The sequence below is a fragment of the Heterodontus francisci genome, chromosome 20 (genome assembly GCF_036365525.1).
Source record: "Heterodontus francisci isolate sHetFra1 chromosome 20, sHetFra1.hap1, whole genome shotgun sequence".
NCBI lineage: Eukaryota > Metazoa > Chordata > Chondrichthyes > Heterodontiformes > Heterodontidae > Heterodontus > Heterodontus francisci.
This window is the reverse complement of record NC_090390.1, coordinates 61465735-61492840: the sequence shown is the minus strand read 5'-3', so window position 1 is coordinate 61492840 and position 27106 is coordinate 61465735. Positions and strand designations below refer to the sequence as shown.

At 41.6% G+C, this 27106-nt stretch overlaps 1 protein-coding gene across 1 annotated transcript in view; it reads left to right on the top strand.

Annotated features, from left to right (window-relative positions):
- gucy2g (guanylate cyclase 2g) overlaps window positions 1-27106 on the top strand; it is a 94420-nt gene that overhangs the window by 8511 nt on the left and 58803 nt on the right. Inside the window, exons 3-9 of the mRNA XM_068053285.1 lie at window positions 4171-4295; window positions 7525-7707; window positions 9074-9218; window positions 13136-13271; window positions 13902-14005; window positions 20806-20966; window positions 21078-21227. Of these exons, the coding sequence (XP_067909386.1) occupies window positions 4171-4295; window positions 7525-7707; window positions 9074-9218; window positions 13136-13271; window positions 13902-14005; window positions 20806-20966; window positions 21078-21227 (1004 nt within the window). The remainder of the gene's footprint in view (window positions 1-4170; window positions 4296-7524; window positions 7708-9073; window positions 9219-13135; window positions 13272-13901; window positions 14006-20805; window positions 20967-21077; window positions 21228-27106) is intronic.

Here is a 27106-nt window from a genome sequence, read left to right as displayed (position 1 = left end):
TGGGCGAGATACCTGAAAAGTTACACAGACATTCAATGAGCACGCCCCAAGTTCCTCGTGCCCTCACCAAAACGTCAGCCATCCCCAGGTGTGTTGTTGGCAGCAGTTTACATGTGCACCGTGACAAGGTCCCAAAATCTGGTGCGCACCTGTTTCGCAGTGCAGAGGAGGTTGCGCAGAGGTGGTCGACCAGCCATTGCCCATTCCAGGAAATCACAACAAAGGCAGTCCGTAGACACAGGGGTGGTATGCGCGTGGCTTTGTGGGCACAGGATCTCACTGATGAGATGTATTGATACTGCAAATCTAATCTTGGTTTGATGCGCATCAAGGAACAGCTTTACAGGACTGACAAGCTACACAAGTGGAAATGTAGTGACCGCAGCACCTACCTCTGATTCTGTCTCACCCCAGTAGAACGGATGCGTGGCTGCCCATAGTGTACACAGCACAGCCTCACTGAAATGTTTTCAGAGCAACTTACAACAAGGACTGGAGCACATGTACTGCCTGCACACAGTCCCAGACAATGGAAAAGATTTTAGTGCAGTGCAGTGGACTGGAGCACATGCAGTGCCCCAGACAATGGAAATGTTTTCAGAGCAACTTACAACAGCAGAGCAACTTACCTTGGAGCAACATAATTACATAGAGAGTGTTACGACCAGGTGAGAAGGGTCTAAGGGTTCTCTCTCAGCCTTTGCCTGGTTTAACCGTAACAGGGTTTAATTTTTTTTAAAACACCGTGTTTTAGCTCCCCCTTAGTGAATTCTTGCTCACCACTTTCCAATGGTAAGGCAAAGAACTCCATTCAGACAGGTTTTCTTAGATTTAAACAAGAAAGGTAGAAGGTTATTAATCTTAAACTCTAATCTGGTTAACAACTACGAATAAGCGACACGACCACGCTAGCATGCATACGCAATAAACACACATGCAGATAGAGGCAGAAAAGTAGTAGGAATAAAGGGGAAAGGTTTGAGGCAATATCTGGTATTTACAGTCCTTTAAGTTCAATGTGGAGTCTTCAGTTGCCGGTCAGGCCTACTGTTTGTTGGGGCCCAGTTCATGCTTCAACTTGTTTCGAGGTCAGAGTCTTTTCTCTCTTGAGGTTTATGTGTCTTCCGTGGGTCTGGTGGCTTGGGAGAAAGCGAGAGAGAGAGTGGCTTTCTTGCTCAAGCTTCAGTTTCAACTGCTTTCTGTCTTTCTCTGTGGCACAATTCAAAAAAACCCGGGTTGCCTAGCAGGTTAGTCATGTGACTAGCTGGTTTGACCACTTCTGTTTGTGGATTCTGCCATCTTAGCAGTCATCCTGGAATGTGAGCTTCCTCACCTTCAGTGTCTGGTGATCACAGTCCAATTTGGGTTAAGTGGACCAGACAATAGTCCTTTGTCTCTCCAAGCATTGTCTGTTAGTATGCAAATGTTTTTCCAGCCAAGTGTCCAGTGATTTTTTTTTTAACAATTCCTTTCTTCACTCCAGCAACAGTTTAAAATCAACGTTCATATGACAGATGGGGGTCTGTATGACAGAGAATATCAAACATAATTGTTTAATTATCAAAAGGGAGACTGGCTTTTAATTATTTCATTTTGATGTTGTCTTTTATAAATTAATTAAACTTTGCTGTTGGTATTTTAGTTTTGTTTCTAGGAAATCTAGGAAAAGGGCTTTCAAAGTCCATTGTGAATGATATCACAAGGGTTTTAAAGAGTGGGATTGAAATGGGATAGCAGCATAAGAATGTAGGAATCGGTGTAGACCATTCAACTATGACACCTGTTTCACCATTCACTTGGAACATGGCTGATTTGAGCCTTAACTCTACTTACCCACCTTTCATCCCTATTTCTTGATGCCCTTTACCTAACAGAACTCTTTCAATCTCCGTCTTGAACATTTCAATTGAGTCAGTATGCACAAGCTTTTGGAGGGGAAGAGTTCTAGATTTCCATTACTCTTTGTGTGAAAAAATGCTTCCCTGAAAGGTCTATCTCTAATTTTAAGATAGTGTTTCATTGTTCTGGATTCCCCCACCAGAGAAAATAGTTTCCCTGCATCTACCCTGCCAAATCCCTTTCATTATTTTAAATCAAGAGATAGTGATCATTTGAAGACCAGCTTTGATTTTGGGACGCATGTATGACTGAGAGAAGTAAAGAGGTCCACAACATCCAGCTGCTAGGAGACGATGAGTTAGATTGGGAGAGTGCGTACTGAATTTTGAGGGCTGAGTCCTTTGTCAGGAGCTTTGGCTGATAGAGAGAGATGGCTGGGAAATTGTGGGCAATTTCCACAGTGCCTGACTTTCCATCCAGTAAAATTAAAATCATACAGAAAATCAGACACTGTGGGCTTGTGCTTTTTTGACCGTCTGCTGTTTAAGTGTGCTGCTCCATGCTGAGCGCTGAGTGTGGAATCATGCCATTCCTCTCAACATAATCCTCAATACCTGTTTGATTTTTTTTTTCTGTTTCTGTTGCTTGTTTAGAAAAATAATGCTTAAACATTGAAAATATCTGTAAGTGTGCGTTGTATGATTGCCTTTAAGAGTGATGTCCCTTTAAGATCTTACTTAGTATGCTAATGAGCTCAGTCCCGGGATGCAGTCATCTGACTCAAAGCCAGAGTCACTCTGCAACTGTAACATCCAGAGTAAGGTTCTGTAAATAGTTTGCTCTGTATCATGTATAATAATTTAGCTGTAATAAACCTGTTTGAGATCTTCAACCAGCTCCACGCTTCTCATTTATGTTGCATCAGACAACATAACTCATTACAGTGTGTTGCAGGCAGGAAGCCCCACCCACTGGAAGCTCATATCATGCAATCGCTGTCACCATTCCCCAGTATGTGGTGAGGCTGCCTACCCATACTCCTCATTTGGAGAATCATCCAGGATATCAAAGAGGAGAATTGAATAGGGGTAAAATTTAACTTCAGCGGGGAAGTGGGGAGAGGAAATTAGCAATAGTGGACTGGCTGCCCATTATACACCCAATCCAGTTTTCCTTTCTGTTGAAGTCTATGGAAAGAAAAATTGGCTGGGGTGTTTAATGAGGAGTTGATTTATGCCCCCACCCCAACTTGAATTTTACCTGACTCATTCAACAATGGTACAAGGAATGTAGTAATAACAATACAAAAGAGGAAGGCAGGAAAGATTTTGACAGAAGCGGGGGAAAGGTTGAAAGTTATAGCTCTGGAACAAATGGAATGATCAATTAAATAGAGACTACTGGTTGTCTTATTTTGTCTTTCTAGAATTAGCGGATTGTTCTTTTGCAAAGTAATCTGTAATTGCAGCAATGTCATGAATTATTTTCAATGTAAGTCTCACTTTTGAATACTCAAGAGTTGACTTTAATAGGCAGAGAATCGCGGGTGGCAAGTGCAGAAGCATAAAACCCTGGCTGGGGAAATAATTGTCATTCGGGCAAATTCTTTTGACTCCAGTAAAATCATTCTTCAATCAAATGGGATGTTGACAGAATAATCAATTGTATGACATGTGCACCAATGGCAGCAAAGCAGTAATATACAAAAGTTGAACAATACCTAGTGTGTGATAATGTTCAAGCCATTTGCACTTGAAGTGCTTTTCTCCAACTGAATAGTGTACAGAATAATGTAACAGGAGCATGTTAAGTGTTGATATGCTAATATCGCACAGAGTAATCTCTTGCTTTAAATAGCTCGTTTTGGTATGTGAAAGCAGTTGTTGTTTGATGTAAGAGCACTGGTGGTTTGCTGGGTCATGTTGTTCCTAGCAATAAAAGCAAGATGGAACAAGTCCATGTTAGATGCTATTAAATTATTCCATGTGCAAACAAGTAAAGGAATTAAATTTTAAGGATCTTCATAATGATGACACTGGCATAATGAGCAACTATATCACACTACAAGTAACTTTTATGTTTGAATAATTTCACCCTTTTCTCTTCTTTATATGCTTGCTAATTCAACAACATCATACAATAACTAAATTATAATGTGGCATTAGGATTTTCTAAAGAAAGTTGTATGGTGAGTGATTTTTACACATATATTGATGTGCAAACATAAAGACAAACTTTATCACATAATAAGCAGTAAAATCAGTGTCATCATATGGTAGCTCCTTCCTTATGTTTTCAATCAGTAACACTGCTGCATGATTATCTTTCCAGTTGTCATTTTAATTTGTACTCCTGAGGTGGCAAGATCCATAATATTGGAAGCTCAGTATCTTGGCATGACAAGTGGGAAATATGTATTTTTTATACTGCAGCTGTTTGAGGTCAGTGGCAATGTGGTGAGTATGTTTTCAGAAGAAGCTTTTACAATTAACATGTCAGAAAGAAGGTGACTATTTGTTTGGTAAGAGCCATTACTCGCAGTACAAAGGCAACTTACTAGCTGTAGTATTACACCAGCTCTTTCACAACTATGAAAACACATAATCCTGTAGTTCTGGACATTGTTGCAGATTTGTAAGTACAAATACTGACACTCTGAAGCACTAGGATAATGTGGCATAATCAGATTAATCAGAGCAATAACTTAATTAAAACAGCAAATTGTTAAGTTTTGTACACTAATATCACACAGAGTAACTTTTAGGCTTACATTTGTATATGTACATGATCTTTCATAGGCTTGACATTACAAGTAAGGTACATAACAATAATGCATGCAAGGTAACATTTTACAGTTCATGCCCATTTCATAATATAACTGAATGCAGATAAATACAGATTAAAATCTCAAAATTTGCTGATGACACCAATCTTGGAGGTGTGACAAACAGTGAGGATGATATGAACCGTCTGCGACAGGACATAGGTAGGCTGGCAGAATGAGCAGAAAGGTGGTGGGTGGAATTTAATACTGACAAGTGTGAGACTATTCCTTCTGCCAAAATGCATAGAGAGAGGCAATATATACTTAATGGCACAGTTCTAAAGAGTGTGCAGGAACAGAGGGGCCTAGGGGTGCATGTGCATCGACTTTTGAAGATGGCAGGACATATTGAGAGAGTGGTTAGTAAAGCATATAGGATCTTGGCATTCATAGAGGCATTGAGTACATTAGGATGGAAGTTATGCAAAACCTTTATAAAGCTCTGTTTAGACCCCAACTGGAATATTACTTCCAGTTCTGTTCACCACACTTCAGGAAGGATGTGAGGGTCCTTGAGAGGGTGCAGAGGAGATTTACCAGAATGGTTCAAAGGTTGGGGGATTTTAGTTACAAGGTTAGGTTGGAAAAGCTGGGTTTGTTCTCCTTAGACCAAAGGAGAGTGAGGGGATATTTAATAGAAGTGTACAAGATTATGACAGGCTTAGATAAGTTAGACAAGGAAAAGCTGTTCCCATTAACAAATGGTACAAGGACTAGGGGACACAGATTGAAAGCTTTGGGCAGAAGATGCAGGGGGAATGTGAGGAAGAACTTTTTACGCAGCGGGTGGTAATGACCTGGAACTCACTGTCCACAAGGGTGGTGGAAGCAGAGACAATCAATGACTTCAAGAGGAAGTTGGATGGCCGCTTGAGAGAAATAGACTTGCAGGGCTACGGTGATCAAACCGGGGAATGGGACTGAGAGCATAGCTCTGTGGAGAGCCAGCATGGACCGAATGGCCTCCTATGCCATAAATGACATTATAATTAGTTTGCTACGCTTGACTCAGATCTATCAATACTGCAGTAGTAGTCAGCTGAGTAAAACTTATGCTGATGCTGAATTCTGCAGGATAATGTAAATGCCTTCCTTGAAGGAATTTTTTTATTTTGGATTTTGTTGGCATGTAAATATATATTCCATTATTGGAAATGAAAATTGAGAGAGATGTATATCGGGTAGCTGATCCAATATTAACTATTTTATGCTATCGCACAACATCAAAATTATTCCCAAGGACGCCATAACATAACTGGACAGCCATGTGACTACTCCCTGTCTAGTACAACCATTCAGGGGCCATCTGCTTAGAGATTTCCTTCTAATACTGCTATCAAGAAATGTATTCCTCAGCATTAAAAGCCATAACAGGGCTTTGGTTGCATAGAAATACATGCCTAGAAGTTACTGTGTGATATTAGTGTATAAATCTTAACAATTTGCTGTTTTAAGTTATTAATCTATTTAATCTGATTATGCCACATTATCTTGGTACTTCAAACAGAGTGTCAGCATTTGTTTGTGTTTGCAAATCTGCAGCAAGTATCCTTAGTGTTTGAATGTTCTTGTCTGGGATTTTCTCTCTCTTGTGATGTACTATTTTTGCAACTGATTTTGTGCCCAGATACTCAAAAAAAAAAAAATGCAGTTTTTATTTTATCAAGTTAAATCCGGATTAAGATGCTGTGTTTGAGAATACATTGTTACTGACAGGATGGTTGATATACTGCCTATAAATGGTTCAAATTTTTTACTGCCTGAATGACCAGAAACCACCCCAGGTTAATCATTGCATCACATATAGGTGCAGACCAGTAGTGAAAGCCACATTGTTTCTCCATCTTGGCCACAAGCCTTGGGATGAAGAGATTGATGCTTGTTGCTTGAATTTGCCTTACAGAAAGATAAGTTAGATGTGTGGTCTTTTACATCACTCCCAGTTAAATCATGCTGCTTCTGGAAGCTCAGGCTGAGATATCAACTTTTAGGCTACAATTCAGACCACTCTGGAGGTGCACAAACAGTGACTATTCACCTGCAGGGCGAGACACAAAAAGAAAACAATGGGTAGAAAGATCAAGACGGAGTTAAAAATCATTTTCAGTGTGCAATTTATCAGTTTTACATCACAACAATAAATATATCACTATTATTCTTGCCCTGACTATCCATTACTCATGGGTGATAAGAGCAAACATGTAGTTTACAATTCAATTGCATTATGTTAGAATTAACTAAAAAAACAAAATACAGTTCCAAATTTCATTCATCTGTAGCGGCATTTCATGATGCTCTGGGGCATCCCAGCAGTTTTAATAGGTCACAGGGTAGATTTTACACATTAGTGATCCCAATGCATATCAAGAATTCAGGCACAGAGATCAGCACAACCGACACAATTTTCTATCCATAGCCAAAGTGCTTATTTTTAAACTCTGCCCCTACATTTAATTGTTGTTTCTTTGTGTTTCAAAAAAAAGAAGACAAAAGTGAAAACCTTGGTTCTCATGGTTTATAATGTCATCTGAAACTTTGGCTGGAGTGCTGCCTTGCAACTCATAAGTATCCATTATTCTCTATCATCAATAGTGACAATACAGAGACTGCGATGCTATGGCTAGCTAAAATTGTAAGGCTAAAATGATCATCTGGTATATCCATTAAGGTTGTAAAACAGGGACATTCTGAACATGAACTTGCTTCTTCTGGTGCATTCGGTCAGATTCAAACATGAAGGGAGAGTAACTGCAGCGAGACTCATCTAGAGTATCTCAGTTCCCATCCTTACTCTCAAAAATGACATCCATTAAGCACTGAGAACTTCTCGCAATGTTTCAAAGCTTTCTTTTTCTCCATAGGATAACTTTTGGAAGTCTGTTTTAGTGGATGGGAAAGATGCAATTGCTTTGAAGGCGTACAAATCAGTATTTCTGATCGCACTGACATCATACAGCGAACATGGCTACTTCAACTTTCTACAAGAAGTGTACCAACGATTAAAAGGAGCCCCCTTTTACAGTGATTTGTCTTCAGAAACAGAGGTTTATAACTGAACTTACTTATATTTGTTAGAACACATTTGCATTCTTCAATGAAAGTGAATGGAATTTAAAACGAGCCCATTTATTTATATATTTATATTGATACATTTATTTATTTTATTAAGCTAGCTCCACCAAGACAGTTACTTTTTATTTTAATTGTGAACACAGAAGTTTCCCTTATGGTTAAATGGGTAAGACACTGCCAGGTGTAACAATGAAAAGCACCCGGGTTCAATTCCTGGAAAATGTACCTGTGTGAATGTCAGCTGAGGACAGGTCAGCCTCTGCTGTGATGCCCACCTGTCAAAGCTCAGCCATGAGGATAAAGACTTCACAGTGATGTGAGTGAGCTGGGAAATCTTTCCTCCCCACTTGCATTGTGATGAGCATAGGACAAATATTGCACCCGATGATGCACTAAGAAAATGCTAGATTGGCAGCCGGGAATGGTTTGTTAAGATATAAAGTAGAAATAAACCACATCTTTCAAAAAATAGAACAGATATATCAAACTATTATCTGGAGTTTTATTTTTAAATCTTCTCAAGTCTTCCTGCTTGATGACAGTCCTGGGCGTGTAATAAAAATGATACTTTATTGAAATCAAGGAGGAAAATCTGAGTGAGTGGTTCATGTTCCTTCAAGTGACAGGTCCCAGACTTGAAGATTATCCTGCAAAAGAATTTAAATAGAGAATAATCACTAATATTAAACAACAGCAGACTTGAACAAAGCAATTACAAATGTTGAAGACTTTATCATGATGCTCAATGCTGTACGTATGTTATCTGCTCTAACAGTGCCCTTTAGCAGTAGCTTACTGTAATCCAGCCTTCAAGCTTTGTTGGGATAACCTGTGTACCTATAATAAATAAACCATTGTAATAACTGGATAAACTATACACATAACACTGCCTAATAAGGAGTTCTCCTTTGCCACTATCTGTCAAATGAGAGGTAATCCCGTTCAATGCAAAACCAGGCAAGGTACAAAATAACTCCTGTGTGGGATGAATCAAGTAGTGAACAGACTAGTGTCTCATTCAGGACAATGATAATAGAAAATAATACAGTAAAATGAAAAATAAAAAAAGGAAATTGGGATTAGGCTGGATAGCATTTTTTCAGCTGGCACAGACACGATGGGCTGAATGGCTTCCTTCTGTGCTGCTATATTTTCTATGTAAATGTTTCTTTGGGGGAATACTGCAATATGATTATAAAAGAGAGAATCGTAAATACTGTAAATTAACTAGATTACTCAACAGATTTAGATGAAGAGAGAAAAGAGAACATATTAGTGTGACAATTGTTTTTTATGACAATTTTAGTTTTAACTTATACTTTGTCTGGTGCAATGCAGGTGAGCTCCTATTCGCCTTATCTTCATGATGCAGTAATGCTGTATGCCATGGGTGTTCATGAAATGTTAAAGGCAGGAAAGAACCCGTATGATGGAAGAGCACTTATTAAGAATTTGAAAGGTTATGGTAAAGGGCGATTTTATGGTGCGTAATAAAACATTGTACCTCAAGCTTTCTTTCATTTACTTGTCATCACTTTGTTTTCCCATTAGCATTAGTTCTCTCCAGAGTGGTTTGGAAATAGGGCACAGTGACAAATCATCATCTAATTAGAGCAGCCTAATCCTAGCTTCTCTCATATTTATTAACTTCCTTCAGTTAGTCTTTTGCTATTAACACTCAATGAACACCAGGCAAAGCAAGTTAAAATTGGCCTGAGGAAGTGATTGTTTATTCCATTACAAATGTATGTTTTTATTGATACAACAGTAAGGTTTTTATGTATTTCAAGAGCATTAGAATATCAGTGAAGTTCTTCAAAAGAACAAGTTGTTTTTACTATGCCCAGCTTGATCCCATTTTATCCCTTCCTCATTGTGGCAATTCATTGCCATTCAACCCTCCTACATTCTGGAGGAGAAATGAATAGATCATTATTCTGCTGGTTAGCATCGCAGCCTCACAGCTCCAGCGACCCGGGTTCAATTCTGGGTACTGCCTGTGTGGAGTTTGCAAGTTCTCCCTGTGTCTGCGTGGGTTTTCTCCGGGTGCTCCAGTTTCCTCCCACAAGCCAAAAGACTTGCAGGTTGATAGGTAAATTGGCCATTATAAATTGCCCCTAGTACAGGTAGGTGGCAGGGGAATATAGGGACAGGTGGGGATGTGGTAGGAATATGGGATTAGTGTAGGATTAGAATAAAATGGGTGGTTGATGGTCGGCACAGACTCGGTGGGCCGAAGGGCCTGTTTCAGTGCTGTATCTCTATAAAAAAAAAAGTCACAGATTCAGCGCAGTACTCAATTATGGGCCAGAGGACACAAAGTTCCTTTTCTTTCAAGGTAACATACTCTGCCTCTGAACAGACATTGTTCCTAGTGGCTTCACTGAGATTCAACAGAACTTGTCAAATTGGTGACAGAAGGTGGGCTGGAATTCGAAATGGTTGGCTACTCAAACTATAGGATAAATCAGGTAGTAACTAGTAATTTTCCAGAATGCTTTGGGTGGAGACCATGCAGGATTTTTATTATTTGAAAACAGCTCAAGATGCATTTTCTAGGATATTCAGGCACAAACGTGCAGAAAAAGACAATCACGCTGAGAGAAGTAGGGTTGTTCCTAATGTGCAACAATTATAAAAATAGTACACAACTGTATAATTAATGGGGTCCATCTCCACACAAATCCATCACCTTATGTGATTGTATTGCAGTATTGCCTTTTACACAATGAATAATGTATGGCAGTTTATACAGACAGGTACAGCAAGTAATTAGGAAGGCTTGGCATTTATTGCAAGGGGGATGGAGTATAAAAGTAGGGAAGTCTTGCTACAACTGTACAGGACGTTGGTGAGACCACACCTAGAGTACTGCGTACAGTTTTGGTCTCCTTACTTAAGGAGGGATATACTTGCATTGGAAGCGGTTCAGAGAAGGTTCACTAGGCTGATGACTGGAATGAAGGGATTGTCTTATGAGGAAAGATTGAGAAGATTGGGCCTATACCCATTAGAGCTTAGAAGAATGAGAAGTGATCATATTGAAACATATAAGATTCTGAGGGGGCTTGACAGGGTAGATGCTAAGAGGATGTTTCCCCTCGTGAGGAATGTAGAACTAAGGGGAACAGTTTCAAAATAAGGGGTCTCCCTTTTAAGACAGAGGTGAGGAGGAATTTCTTCTCTCAGAGGGTCGCTAATCTTTGGAATTCTCTTTCCCAGAGACCAGTGGATGCTGGGTCATTGAATATATTCAAGGTTGAGTTAGACAGATTTTTGATCTACAAGGGAGTCGAGGGTTATGGGGGACAGGCAGGAAAGTGGTGGTAAACTACAATCAGATCAGCCATGATCTTATTGAATGGCGGAACAGGCTCGAGAAACATAGAAACATAGAAAATAGGAGCAGGAGTAGGCCTACTCTGCCGTTCAGAAAAGATCATGGCTGATCGTCTAATTTATTACCCTGTTCCTGCTTTCTCCCCATATCCCTTGACCCCTTTGGCAAAGGGATGGCCTACTTCTGCTCCTATTTCTTATGCTTTTGTGTTCTTGTCTTTATTTGTACCCTGGCCCCTGATATTTTCCTGTTTAAAAGCTATTTGTGACCACAATCCTACTCCAGTTGGAAGTGTAGGATGGTTGCAGCTATCATCTTTCCCTCCACTCTCATGTTTACCACCCTGCGATACTCGAGCAGCAGGAAGCACATTTGGAGTAGGGCAACTAGTGTTCATTTTCCTTTCTCACAAATGGGATGGCCCATTTCAAAATAAGCTTCTGTCAAACTGGCTGGCTGAGAATTGATGATACTCACACAATCCAAATAAAGGGACTTGAGTCTCTTTATTGTCTCTTCCTTAAATTAATCATTTTTTCCCTCTCCATCTCTCTCTCTGTACCAGGTTTTACATTGAATTCATCCACTCTAATTAACACTTCCTTCTTAGTCCTAGCGCTGTTAATTTCTCAATCTTTCAGTCAAATTGATTGCTTGCTCTGTTCGCTCAACTCCCGGATTCCCTGTTTCCTTTACTGTGCCAATATCAGCTTACATTTTTCAGAAACTTAGCACACAAAAAAATGAAAAGCCTAACAGCAGACACTGTCAGGTCTCCTGTCACATAAAATGATGGCCCAACATAGCCATTCAAAAGAAACCAGGTCAAACAGGAGTGTTAAAATTGCAGTATCTCATTTATGGATGGACTTTTTACAGACCAGTACTCAATGGTAACAAACAATGGAGTACTTAGTGATTGTTGGACACTCTATTTTGGGGGAAGGAGTAAATGTTGACATAGTTAGCTCAGCCTCTCCACCATAGGCTTATCTAATACCGAGTAATCATTAAACCCCATTCATACCAGCACTCGACGCTCCAAATCTAGCCAATCCACATAAAGCTGTTAATTGACTGCTTTTAATTGTAACAATGCTGGTAATGTGATGGAATTCGTGGTTGCAAAACTTGTTTTTTTTTAGGCTGTAGCTGAGAGGGAAACTAGAACTGAAACAGAAAGGGAAACCAAAACTGAAACAGAAGCTGGAAAAACAACTTAAGGTTTCTGGGGAAACTGACACTGGTTAGAACCAGATAAAAGGAGACAGAGTCCTCTCCAGATTAGGCAGACCAGGCAGGAGCGGGGCTCTGGAAAGCAGAAGAAAGTGAAGACTGAATCCAGGCACTATTTCTGTTACTTAAAGTAGCCAACTAACCAGACCCAGCCATACAGTGTACAGGTTGTCACTGAAGGACTCGGATAAAGGGAAAACTGGTAAATCCAAGTCATCAAGACTGTCGTGAGCAGAGCTGAGGAGGTTCTGGAGAAGGACACCTTGTAGTGTAGACCACACCTATGATTTCGGATTGAGAGGGAACTGCTGTCAAAAGAACAGCAGATAAATCCTTGAAGAAAGGAGCTGACAATCTACTTGAGGAACTCCAGAGTTGTGAAGAACTGTGTGACTGTAATTGTTGCCATATATGCTAGGTGGATTGCCTAGTGAAACCGTGAGACCCATCTCTGTTGTATCTGATAGTTAAGGTGTAATTTGTAATCAATATATATTGACCGTGATCTGTCTGTTGCTTCATGTTTAATTGATGTTGTTTTTGGTTTGAGTGTTAAAGTAAAATTTATAAAAGTGAAATCTTGTCCGATTGGTTTGGTTTCCTAAACTGGGGTCAATCAGTGGATTTGATTCTTTTCATTCGTTGGTGGTCTCCACAGGGATCATTACAATAAGGATATCAAAAGAATATTGGAGATTGTAACATTTCTTTGTAATTAAAGGACAAGAAATCCACATGAAGAGGATAAATATTCTTTTATCCCCTTGCAATAGTAGAAACTATATAGAAATTGAAAGCAGAAATCCTACTATTTATCTTAATAGGTATAACTGGCTTGGTGGATATTGACAGCTCTGGAGAAAGATGTATGGATTATTCTGTGTATGACCTGCAATGGTATGGGAACATCACAAAGTTTGTTCCTGTTCTTCAATATGACAGCTGCAGAAAGTCATTAAGGTGGGTTCTGCTGAGTAGCTTATTATTAGATCATTGAATACTGAGATACTTTTTAACATTTCTTTCATGTCTATGATATGATTTGGTGAAAGTCTCTTTCCTCTGAAGGCTCATGAAAAAGTATTTTTTAAATTTACTTTATATTTGGGGTGAGGAGAAACTCAGAGCAGTACATCATTCTGGTCACAATAATAACACCTTCACATGATACAATGATATGTTCGAATATAATGATGTAAATATTTGATTAACACTCATAAAAATTTCTTCTTTAAAATGCAATGATTTGCACAGACAGAGCTCACTAACTTGTTCCGACATTGAAGAAAAAATCTATTCAGGTGTACTGCAATTTTAACATTTCATAAGTAACAATGAGTTATCAGCTGGGGGAGGGGAGATAGTGCCTATGTTCTTTGTATAGCAAAATCATGAACACATTTATAAGGAACACACCATTTAATTATTCATGATGTACAGAAGAGATCTCCCTCATAAAAGCTAGAACGTTGGATACAATGTATACCAAAAGACAGGGATTTTTCCTTGTCATGGACAGTATATTTACTCTTAGAAAATGGGCATAGAATGAGTCATAGAATGACAATTTCTTCTTTCCTACTTTTGCAGCTCAACTCAAGAATTTGCTTACATTTCATGGCCGAATGGAATTCATGTTAAAGACTACCGTGACTCTGTATTTTACAATGAGCTCTTTGAAGCAGCCTCCAAAAGTACGCATTTAACCAAGCCATTCTCCTGTATGGGACAGAATTGATGCACCAGTAGGCCTTTTCCTGTCATCATCTGTATACTTATGGCATGTATAGAATGCTTCACATGACTAGTCATGTTCATTAAGGTAACATGAGGCTGAAATGTCTCCTGTTGATCACTTGACCAAGAAAGTCAGCATTCATGTTCTACAATAAACAATAGGATGAATTTTATGCCCACATGCCAGTTTTGTGCGATGATGATTACATATGAGCATATGAATTAGGAGCAGGAGTCGGCCACTCGAGCCTGCTCCGCCATTCAATAAGTTCATGGCTGAACTGAGTACTCCACATTACCACCTACCCCTGATAACCTTTCACCCCCTTGCTTATCAAGAATCTAACTACCTCTGCCTTAAAAATATTCAAAGACTCTGCTTCCACCGCCTTTTGAGGAAGAGAATTCCAAAGACTCACGACCCTCTGAGATAAAATTTCTCCTCATCTCCGTCTTAAATGGGCGACCCCTTATTTTTAAACAGTGATCTCTGGTTTTAGATTCTCCCACAAGGGAAAACATCCTTTCCACATCCACCCTGTCAAGACTCCTCAGGATCTTATATGTTGCAATCAAGTTGCCTCTTACTCTTCTAAATTCCAGTGGATACAAGCCCAGCCTGTCCATTCTTTCCTCGTATGATAGCCCGCCCATTCCAGGTATCAGTCTAGTAAACCTTCTCTGAACTGCTTCCAAGACATTTACATCCTTCCTTAAATAAGGAGACCAATACTGTACACAGTACTCCAGATGTGGTCTCACTAATGTCCTGTATAGCTGAAGCATAATCTCCCTACTTTTGTATTCAATTCCCTTCGCGATAAACGATAACATTCTATTAGCTTTCCGAATTGTGTTGTACCTGCATACTAACCTTATGCGATTCATGCACTTGGATACCCAGATTCCTCTGCATCTCAGAGCTCTGCAATCTCTCACCATTTAGATAATATGCTTCTTTGTTATTCTTCCTGCCAAAATGGACAACTTTGCATTTTCCCACATTATACTCCATCTGCCAGATTTATGTCCACTCACTTAACCTATCTATATCCCTTTGTAGCTTCTTTATGTTCTCTTCACAACCTACTTTCCTACCTATCTTTGTTTCATCAGCAAATTTAGCAACCATACCTTCAGTCCCTTCATCTAAGTCATTTATATAATTTGTAAAAAGATGAGGCCCCAGCACAGATCCCTATGGCATACCACTCGTTACATCTTGCCAACCAGAAAATGACCCATTCATGCATACTCTCTGTTAGCTAACCAATCTTCTATCCATGCCAATATGTTGCCCCCTACACCATGAGCTTTAATGTTTTGCAATAACCTTTGATGTGGCACCTTATCAAATGCCTCTGGAAATCTAAGTACAATGCATCCACCCATTCCCTTCCTCCACAGCACATGTAAATCCCTCAAAGAACTCCAATAAATTGGTTAAACATGATTTCCCTTTCACAAAACCATGTTGACTCTGCCTGATAACCTTCAATTTTTCTAAGTGCCCTGCTATAACGTCTTTAATAATAGCTTCTAACATTTTCCCTAAGACAGATGTTAAAGTAACTGGCCTGTAGTTTCCTGCTTTCTGTCTCCCTCCCTTTTTGAATAAAGGAGTTACATTCACTATTTTCCAGTCTAGTGAAACCTTCCCCGAATCTAGGGAATTTTGGAAAATTAAAACTAACACATCAACTATCTCACTAGCCACTTCTTATAAGACTCTATGATGAAGTCCATCAGGACCCAGAGACCTGTCAGCCCGCAGCTCCAACAATTTGTTCAGTACCACTTTCCTGGTGATTGTAATTTTCTTGAGTTCCTCTCTCCTTTCAGCTAATTCTGGGATGTTACTTGTATCCTCTATCGTGAAGACCGATGCAAAATACCTGTTCAAATCATCTGCCATCTCCTTATTATTAATTCCCCAGAATTTTTTATATTCTGTCCAATCTTCTGACCTGCCTCCCATCTTTGCACAATTAAATGCTTTTTCTTTAAGTTTAATACTATCTTTAACTGTTTTAATTAACCACGGATGGCGGGTCCCCCCCTTGGAATTTTTCTTTTTCGTTGAAATATATCTATTCTCAGTATTCTGAAATATCCCCTTAAATGTCTGCTACTGCATCTCTATTGACCTATCCCTTAATCTAATTTGCCAGTTTATTTTAGTTAGCTCTGCTTTCATTTCCTCATAATTGCTCTTATATAAGTTTAAAATACTGGTCTTGGACCTATTCTTCTCTCCCTCAAACTGAAGGTAAAATTCATCATATTATGATCGCTGCTACCTAGGGGCGCCTTAACTATGAGGTCATTAATTAATCCTATCTCGTTGCACAATACCAGGTCTAGTATAGCCTGCTCTCTGGTTAGCTCCAGAACGTATTGTTCCAAGAAATTATCCCATAAACATATGTACTCCTCAGCTAGGCTACCTCTGCCCATCTGATTTTTCCAGTCTATATGTTAGTTAAAATCCCCCATGATTATCACCGTACCTTTCTGACAAGCTGCCATTATATCTTCCTTTATACTCCGCCCTACAGTGTGGTTAACGTTAGGTGGCCTGTACACCACACCCACAAGTGACTTCTTGCCTTTATGATTTCTCATCTCTACCCAAACTGCTTCTACATCCTGGTTTCCTGAACTTGGGCCATCCCTCTCTATTGCGCTAATACCATCATTAATTAACAGAGCCACGCCTCCACCTTTTCCTAGCTTCCTGTCCTTCTTAAATGCCATGTACCCTTAAATATTCAGGTCCCAATCCATGTCATCCAGCAGCCATGTCTCTGTAATGGCTATCAGATCGTACTTATTTATTTCTATAAGTGCTCTCAGCTCTTCTGTTTTGTTTTGAATGCTACGCGCATTCAGATACAGAGCCTTTAGTTTTGTCCTTTTTCACTATCGAGTGATACTGGGGCTTAGAGTTAAACTATGAAGACAGGTTGCATACATTAAGCTTGTAGTCCATTCAGTATAGAAGAGTAAGGGATGATTTACATGAGGTGCTGAAGACAATTAAAAGATTTAATAAGGTAGATAGAGATAAATTATTTCCTCTGGTTAGGGAGTCTAGAACAAGGGGGCTCAACTTAAAATTACAGCTAAGCCATTCAGGGGAGATGTCAGGAAGCACTTCTCTACACAAAGAATGGTGGAAATCTGGACCACTTCCCCCAAAAAGCTGTGGAGGCTAGGGAGTCAATTGAAGCTTTCAAAACTGAGATCAACAGATTTTTGTTAAGCAAGACTTTGAAGGGTATGCAACCAAGGCAGTAATTGGGAGTTGAGAAGCTACCTGAATCAGTTGGGTGCCTCATAAAAAAATGCAAATCTAGGCACTATCACTTAGCCAGGACAGTGGTGCAGTTTAGCCATGAATACTCCACTTAGGACAAACGCCCCGCAGACGCCCAGTCAGGTAAGTGTAAAACATATCCTTCTGAAGCCTGGATGAACAGGTGTCCTCTGAGCCCCACAAAAAAAATTTGTGTCACTGCTGTCTGGGTTTCCCCCTCCCACACCCCACAAAACCCTCCTGAACATCCCCTGAGCCCCTCCCCACACCATAATTCACATCCACATGCAAACATAATTCACCTGACTGCTGGCATGGTAGCCTCCAGGCTGCCTAACCTTCACTAGGCCCAAAGCCAGCAAGCTGCCTCTGGATGCCCATTTTGAGCAGGATGTTAATTAGGCCAGGCTCTTAAGTTGAACCAGGTCCCACTCAGCACCTGGCTGGATGGCTACTTATCCTGCTGGCTTCCCACCTACTGTAATGCCAATCCCACCATCTCATAAGTCAGGAGGCAAACTATTAAAAATCAAGAGATTTGCCATAAAAATCATCAGTTGCTATTTTTTTGAAACATAAACCCAATATAGATCGACAGTGGTTTGTAAAGCTCATTAGTGGCGTTATTTAATCTATAACAGGTCAGAGCTTCTTACAAAAACTATATTACCGCATCTACAAAAAACTTTTTAAAAAGTCCTACCTGTTTAGGTGGGTAAAAGTCCTTCCTACCTATTGGGTACTTATGCCAATACCCAGCATGTGTTAAGGAAAGATCCACCCTCTCACCACAGTAGAATGAGACAGCACAGAAAGAGGCCATTTGGCTCATTGTGCCTGCGCCAGCTCTTTGGTAGAGCTGTCCAAATAGTCGCACTCCACTCCTCTTTCCCTATCGCCCTGTAAAATCTTTTCTCCAAGTATTTTTCCAACTCCTTTCTTCCCACACTACCCCCTCCAATTTTAGGCACTGGCTGTTGCTGGGGTAACAGTTCAACTGGTGTCTCAAGCACATGGTCCCTCAGTCAGCTATTCAACCATTCAGGGCATCAGAGATGAGTACAATCTTTTTTTCACCCAATATCCACATGAGCACACACAACCCATACCTGTATGCACTTCCTAGTAGAGATCACTAGACAGCGATTCAGAAGCAGAAACTCAGTCTGATCTTTCCTCTCCCCAGCTTATTGGAGGCTATTTGGGGCTTCTTGGACTGCCTGGCCAGACCCAACAAACTACTCACAAACACAGAGACAGTGTCCAGGGCCTTCCTGCCTGAACAGCTAAATAATCTCTTAACAGATCACTACTTCAGGCCAAGACATAGACACGAGCCTGTGAAAGAGCAGTCGTTCTTAGTCCCACATCCCCACTTTTTGTTCGTAATCCTGTAGGTTCCTCATCCTTAAGTACCTGTCCAACTCCTTTTTAAAATTGTTTATGGAATTAGTTTCCATTAGCTTTTCAGGTAGTGCGTTCCAGATACTGACAACTCTCTAAGTGAAGAAATTTCTCTTCATCTTCCCTCTCCATCTAATATCTTGTTTATCTTTTATAGGCATCGTTATTTTCAATGCTACAGCACCTTTTCCATCAAACACGACAGGTACTGGAAATGCACTTTCTGAGAAGGTGGTGGTTTAGATTAGTTGTTTAAAAACAGAGGAAATTGTTGGAACAATGATGCAGCAATGCCAATCTCAGCTGCATAGATTGTGAAGGTGCCATGTTGAGTTTGGCTGCCTATCATAGAAGTAGGCCTTTAAAGTCAATAATCTCCTACAATGTTCAAGCACTTACAGTCAAGCTTGGTGTCACCTAATGACTACATTTACAACCTTGATGGCATTGGCCCTCGGCCACATAATACAATTGGGGGTAATTTGCAGCTTTAGCAGAGACAGAGAGCTTGCAGTGATGGACCTGTTTTTTTACCTCAGCTGATTTTCTTATCCAAAAGCAAAATACTGTGGATGCTGGAAATCTGAAATAAAAACAGAAAGTGCTGGAAATATTCAGCAGGTCTGGCAGCATCTGTGGGGAGAGAAACAGAGTTAACGTTTCAGGTCTGTGACCTTTCATCAGAATTCTGTTTCTCTTTCCACAGATGTTGCCAGACCTGCTGAGTATTTCCAGCACTTTCTGTTTTGATTTTTATCCACTGACTGGACTGTTTCTATTAAAGGCCACTTCTCCAGATTAGCTCCACGGGCAGTGAAGTTGGAAACCTACCACATTGAACCTAATGGCTTGTAATCATCTAACAGGGAATTCCTTTACTGTTATTACCACCGCACCTGTGACAAGTAACTGCAAATGGATGTTTGAGAAATTTAAATTTTGAAAATGACAACCATACACTAGTGAATTTGTGCTTATGTGAATGTACCGGTGCTCCTTCTCACAAATGTACGTTGACTGACAAATTCTTCCCCTCTGTTCATTTGCTATCAGCATCTCCTTTAAGGTGCACGATGACTCACTGGGAAGGACTGAACAGAGACAGTAATAGTCAGATCCAATTGACTTGTCACACGCCCCTAATCACTAGTGCTGGAAACTCAGAAAAATGCCAATATATTGTTGAATATAACGCTTGCAAATGGCATGTATTAACATCAGAGAGGGAAATGGGGCATCCTAGTAAGTGCATAGTTTGTAAATGGGTGGAGGAAACTCGGGGTGGACAGCCATTCCTCTGAACATTATCAGTGGCACAATTTTAATAGGGAGGGATCAATGAGTTAGAACATTGTAACATTTTTGGAGCTCGTTCTCTTTGGCCTGACTTAAATTTAAAAGTAAGCTTTACAAAGTAATTTCGCAGGCAGGGTGTGACTGTTATTTGCCTGATCTGAAATCATGTACTTTCCTTACAGCGAATACCACCATCATTAATGTGACACCTTCTCCACAGAACACAACAGGTACTGGAAATGCCTTCTTTTGAAAATGTGCTATTTGGAGCCCACACCAAACTTGAAGAACCACCGCCACTGACAAGGTCTCCTCCCAATACTGGCAGTGATCATTGACCCGTGCTCCCTCTCTTTCCCCCGCACCTCCATGTTAACCACGCTTTCAGGTCCCGTGCACAGCCGCTGCCAGCTTCCTGTCTCTTCCACCAACAGCTTCACCTCTGGCCTTCCAGTGGCAAAATGAGATTTTGGAGCCCTCTTGCAAGATCGCAAGAGAAGCATAATTTTAGCCAGAAGTCACTTCTCTCATGATCAATTCGCAACAGTTAGCATGTCTGTACCTGGGAGTTGCAATTCCCCTTATTGTAATACTGCCTTCTGTAGAATTTAAATTTCTTTGTGGCAGATACTGATACATTACAGCCCTGATAAAGACTGACCACACACATTCTCAATGACTATTGTCCATTTAGTTTAGTCTAGTTATGTACTCATTTGGTCTGCTCTGTTTTTCCAGATAATGCTGTTGTGATTTTAGTCGTCGTTGTCGTGGTATTGGCTTTTGTTGCAGCTATTTTTGTTGCCTTCCTAATGGCACAGAAAGGTAAATTTCTAAATCAAGTTCAGGATATGTGGTGGAAAATAAGTTATGAAGACATCATTATCCTGAAAGACAAGGTACAGGATTGGCCGCATTCAACATATTTGCTGTTATCCAAGATTAATACAGGCATAAAATGAAGCACAATTTTACACAAATGCTGCTTTTGTTTCCATATCAATGCACAGAGACACGTTGATGCATTGTCTGGTACTACCCCATCAACCAAAGAAGGTGGAAGCCTAGGATCTAAAACTAACATTTCAAGTCATCAGAATTATGGTTTCAGAGATAAACTTGGAAACAGAGTAGTTTATACCACAGTCGGCCTTTACCAGGTGAGTTTGCTTCAGGAATTCTTACTTTGTTAAAATCTATCATTAAATTACATTTTATTGAGCAAGGTTAGATCATTGTCAGGAATAAAATGCTTAAGAAAAATTGATTGAAATAGTATTTAAAATTCATTCAAAACACAACCTTGAAATATATGCCAATTCACCTCAGTGGGATTTTATCTTCACGATGTAAGATTCCATATACACCGACAGATTTCACGTGAAAGGCATATACTGCGATTTTCCAGAGGTGAACACATTCAAGCTTAAATCCAGCAGGGTGTTCCATCAGCCCTCACACAGCTTCCAAAACAATGCTCCAGCCTCCAGTATTTTCTTCATTGAGAAATCTCGATGAAAGGCCAAGGCGTGGAGTGCAGGACACGGGCAGAAAAGACAGCAAAGAACAGGAGGGAAGACAAAAAAAAATCAAGAATTTTGATTAGCTAAGGCCAAGCTAGGGTTTGAACCTGTAGAATGGCGGAGGAAGGCAAAACTGAACAAAGCAAAATGTTCCAGGCAGATTGAGTAGGAGACAGTGCTAACAGTGATTTCAGCAGCAGGATGGAAGGAGGAAGAAGAGTGTGTAGAACAATACATTTCAAGCTTTGGAAGCATAAGAAAGGAAAGTTAAGAGGAGAAATGAACATAATGGTATTGATAAAATAGAGATTTTTGCCTCATCAAGTATGGGAGCAGCATACAAGTCTTGGATAGACTTGAACTTTATATATAGTTGAAGGGAGATGAAGTTCTAGGCACAAAAAGAGGAACCGTGCTTCGTGGAGGAAGTTTTAGCATTGGAGGAGATGTGGGAATTCATTCAGTAAGAGGAGATAGAAAGAGAATGTCATTGGATCAAGAGGAAGTAGAGTAGGACCAATCAACTGTAAGAGGTGATTGTTGGTTAGACATCTTTATATTAACAAAGAAATGCTTTTCAAATCAAATTCATTCTTAGCATTTATATTTAATTTATACTGTTAGTTTTCATTGTTTCTATATGTCCCATGTTAATTTTGTTGTTTTACATGTGAGAGGCAAGAAAAATTATAACCCTGAAAGTTTGCTTTTGGCTGATATTCTTTTCCACTATTTTAATCCATTAATTTTAAAGAGAGAGATTTATCAGACAAATACATTAATCTTTCATATACTAAAATCCCAAAGCATTATTTCAGGAACTAAGTCTTTAAGGATTGAAATAAACAGATGATCTTCTCCCTTGTTATTCTACTATTTAAACAATTAAACACAGAAACTTTTCTATTTAAGCCTTTTATATGTCATCTTGGAGATGTAGTTAATATTTTCTAGTTACATTATCAGATCTCCCATGATGTTGCTCATGATGAGTGGAAAGATATGCTAAAACATAGCAGGGAGTTAAGTGTGATGCCTGCAAGATGTACACACCATACACAAGACTTTTAACATCTTAAGGAAGAGGGCAATACTGAATATCATGCGACCAACACAGGTATAGTAAGGCATACACATTGTACCTGTTTAAAAATTAATTCATGGGATGTGGGTGTAGCTGGCTAGGCCAGCATTTATTGCCCATCCCTAATTGCCCTTGAGAAGGTGGTGGTGAGCTGCCTTTTTGAACTGCTGCAGTCCATGTTGGGTAGGTACACCCACAGTGCTGTTAGGAAGGGAGTTCCAGGATTTTGACCCGGCGACAGTGAAGGAACGGCGATATAGTTCCAAGTCAGGATGGTGTGTGACTTGGAGGGGAATTTGCAGGTGGTGATGTTCCCATGCATTTGCTGCCCGTGTCCTTCTAGTTGGTAGAGGTTGCGGGTTTGGAAGGTGCTGTTGAAGGAGCCTTGGTGCGTTGCTGCAGTGCATCCTGTAGATGGTATACACTGTTGCCACTGTGCATCGGTGGTGGAGGGAATGAATGTTTGTGGATGGGGTGCCAGTCAAGAAGGCTGCTTTGTCCTGGATGGTGTTGAGCTTCTTGAATGTTGTTGGAGCTGCACCCATCCAGGCAAGTGGAGAGTATTCCATCACATTCCTGACTTGTGCCTTGTAGATGGTGGACAGGTTTTGGGGAGTCGGGGTGAATTACTCGCCGCAGGATTCCTAGCCTCTGACCTGCTCTTGTAGCCACGGTATTTATATGGCTACTCCAGTTCAGTTTCTGGTCAATGGCAGCCCTTAGGATGTTGATAGTGGGGGATTCAGCGATGGTAATGCCATTGAATGTCAAGGGGAGATGGCCTTGCCTGGCACTTGTGTGGCGCGAATGTTACTTGCCACTTATCAGCCCAAGCCTGGATATTGTCCAGGTCTTGCTGCATTTCTACATGGACTGCTTCAGTATCTAAGGGGTCGGGAATGGTGTTGAACGTTGTGCAATCATCAGTGAACATCCGTACTTCTGATCTTATGATTGAAGGAAGGACATTGATGAAGCAGCTGAAGATGGTTGGGCTGAGGACACTATCCTGAGGAACTCCTGCAGTGATGTCCTGGACCTCAGATGATTGATCTCCAACAACCACAGCCATCTTTCTTTGCGTTAGGTATGACTCCAACCAGCGGAGAGTTTTCCCCCGATTTCTATTGACTCCAGTTTTGCTAGGGCTCCTTGATGCCATATTCAGTCAAATGTTGCCTTGATGTCAAGGGCTGTCACTCTCACCTCACCTCTTGAGTTCAGTTCTTTTGTCCATGTTTGAACCAAGGCTGTGATGAGGTCAGGAGCTGAGTGGCCCTGGCGGAACCCAAACTGAGCATCACTGAGCAGGTTATTGCTCAGCAAGTGCTGCTTGATGGTGCTGTTGATGACACCTTCCATCACTTTACTAATGATTGAGAGTAGACTGATGGGGCAGTAATTGGCCGGGTTGGACTTGTCCTGCTTTTTGTGTACAGGACATACCTGGGCAATTTTCCACTTTGTCGGGTAGTTGCCAGTGTTGCAGCTGTACTGGAACAGCTTGGCTAGGGGCGCGGCAAGTTCTGGAGCATAGGCCTTCAGTACTATTGCTGGAATATTGTCAGGGCCCATAGCCTTTGCAGTATCCAGTACCTTCAGCCATTTCTTGATATCACGTGGAGTCAATCGAATTGGCTGAAATCTGGCATCTATGATGCTGGGCACTTCAGGAGGAGGCCAAGATGGATCATCAACTCGGCACTTCTGGCTGAAGATTGTTGCAAATGCTTCAGCCTTATCTTTTGCACTGATGTGCTGGGCTCCCCCATCATTGAGGATGGGGATATTTGTGGAGCCACCTCCTCCAGTTAGTTGTTTAATTGTCCACCACCATTCACGGCTGGATGTGGCAGGACTGCAGAGCTTAGATCTGATCCGTTGGCTATGGGATCGCTCAGCTCTGTCTATTGCATGCTACTTACACATGTAGTCATCTGTTGTAGCTTCACCAGGTTGACACTTCATTTTGAGGTATGCCTGGTGCTGCTCCTGGCATGCCCTGCTGCATACTTCATTGAACCAGGGTTGGTCTCCTGGCTTGATGGGGGATATGCTGGGCAATGAGGTTATAAATTGTGGTTGAGTACAATTCTGCTGCTGCTAATGGCCCACAGCGCCTCATGGATGCCCAGTTTTGCATTGCTGGATATGTTCGAAATCTATCCTATTTAGTACGATGATAATGCCACACAACACCATGGAGCATATCCTCAATGTGAAGGTGGGACTTGGTCTACAGAAGGACTGTGCAGTGGTCACTCCTACCAATACTGTCATGGACAGATGCATTTGTGGCAGGCAGATTGGTGAGGATGAGGTCAAGTATGTTTTTCCCTCACCACCTGCCGCAGACCCAGTCTAGCAGCTATGTCCTTTAGGACTCAGCCAGCTTGGTCAGTAGTGGTGCTACCGAGCCACTCTTGGGATGGACATTGAAGTCCCTCACCCAGAGTACATTTTGTGCCCTTGCCACCCTCAGTGCTTCCTCCAAGTGGTGTTCAACATGGAGGAGTACTGACTCATCAGCTGAGGAAGGGTGGTAGGTGGTAATCAGCAGGAGGTTACCTTGCCCATGTTTGACCTGATGCCATGAGACTTCATGGGGTCTGGATTCAATGTTGAGGCCTCCTAGGCCAACTCCCTCCCGACTGTATACCACTGTGCCGCCACCTTTGCTGGGTCTGTCCTGCTGGTGGGACAGGACATACCCAGGGATGGTGGTGGTGTCTGGGACATTGTCTGTAAGGTATGATTCCGTGAGTATGACTGTCAGACTGTTGCTTGACTAGTCTGTGGGACAGATCTCCCAACTTTGCACAAGTCCCCAGATGTTAGTAAGGAGGACTTTGCAGGGTCGACAGGGCTGGGTTTGCCGTTGTCATTTCCAGTGCCTAGGTTGATGCCGGGTGGTCCGTCCGGTTTCATTCTTTTTTATTGACTTCATAGCGGTTAGATACAACTGAGTGGCTTGCTAGGCCATTTCAGAGGGCATTTAAGAGTCAACCACATTACTGTGGGTCTGGAGTCACATGTAGGCCAGACCAGGTAAGGACAGCAGATTTCCTTCCCTAAAAGACATTAGTGAACCAGATGTGTTTTTACAACAAGGGCGGCACAGTGGCGCAGTGGTTAGCACCGCAGCCTCACAGCTCCAGGGACCCGGGTTCGATTCCAGGTACTGCCTGTGTGGAGTTTGCAAGTTCCCCCTGTGTCTGCGTGGGTTTTCTCCGGGTGCTCCGGTTTCCTCCCACAAGCCAAAAGACTTGCAGGTTGATAGGTAAATTGGCCATTATAAATTGTCACTAGTGTAGGTAGGTGGTAGGGAAATATAGGGACAGGTGGGGATGTTTGGTAGCAATATGGGATTAGTGTAGGATTAGCATAAATGGGTGGTTGATGTTCGGCACAGACTCGGTGGGCCGAAGGGCCTGTTTCAGTGCTGTATCTCTAATCTAATCTAATCTAACAATCAAGAATGGTTTCATAGCCATCATTAGACTAGTTTTTTAATTCCAGATTTATTAATTGAATTCAAATTCCACCTTCTACTGTGGTGGGATTCAAACCCATGTCCCCAGAGCAATACCCTGGGTCTCTGGTTTTCTAGTCCAGTGACAATACCACTATGCCACAGCCTCCCCTGAATCATATACTTCTTTCCCTTTGCCTACAGTTATGATACCGAGGACCACTGTTAAGACCTCAGAGAGATTAACATGAAGAATACGAGATATGTACCCCCAGACCAATTTAACAAATTACACAAGATTTCACATTTTATGGCTGGAATTTTACGGTGTTTGGATGGGAGCCGGATTCCGACGTGACAGTCGGTGGCGAACTCACTTCCGCCTAGCCTGGGGATCTGTCCTGTATTTTACGGATCTCCAACAGGCTTTAATTATCCCGAGGCGGGTCTTCCACCCACTTGAGGGAGGAGGTCCTGCCTCAGTGAGCTGCCGGCCAATCCGTGGGCTGGCAGATCTTAGTCCCAGCAACGCCACTGGGAGCGGTGGCCGCTGATGGGACTGCAGCCCAGCTGACGCAATGGATCGAGGAGGGAAGGTAAGTAGGGGCATGCCTCATTGGGGGATCGGTCCTTCTCTGGTGAGGCTGGAGTGGTCCTTTGAGGGGAGGGGGGTGTCTTGGGTCCCGGGGGTGGGTTGGGAGGTGGAGGTGGCACTCAATCGGGCACCCTGTGCCCGACTGCCATGCCCCCGCCCCGGGGCACGGAAAGACCGGCAGTTATCGCTGGGTGGCCTTTCACGTCCCCAGCACAGCTGCTTGCCACGGGTAAAATACCCTTGGAGGCGGGCGAGGGCCCTTAAGTGCCCGTTAAGTGGCCACTTAAGTGTCTTGATTGGCCTCGGGCGGGCGGGCTGTTTCCCACCCCCTGCCTGACCTCCGTAAACTTGTTTGGAGGCGGAAT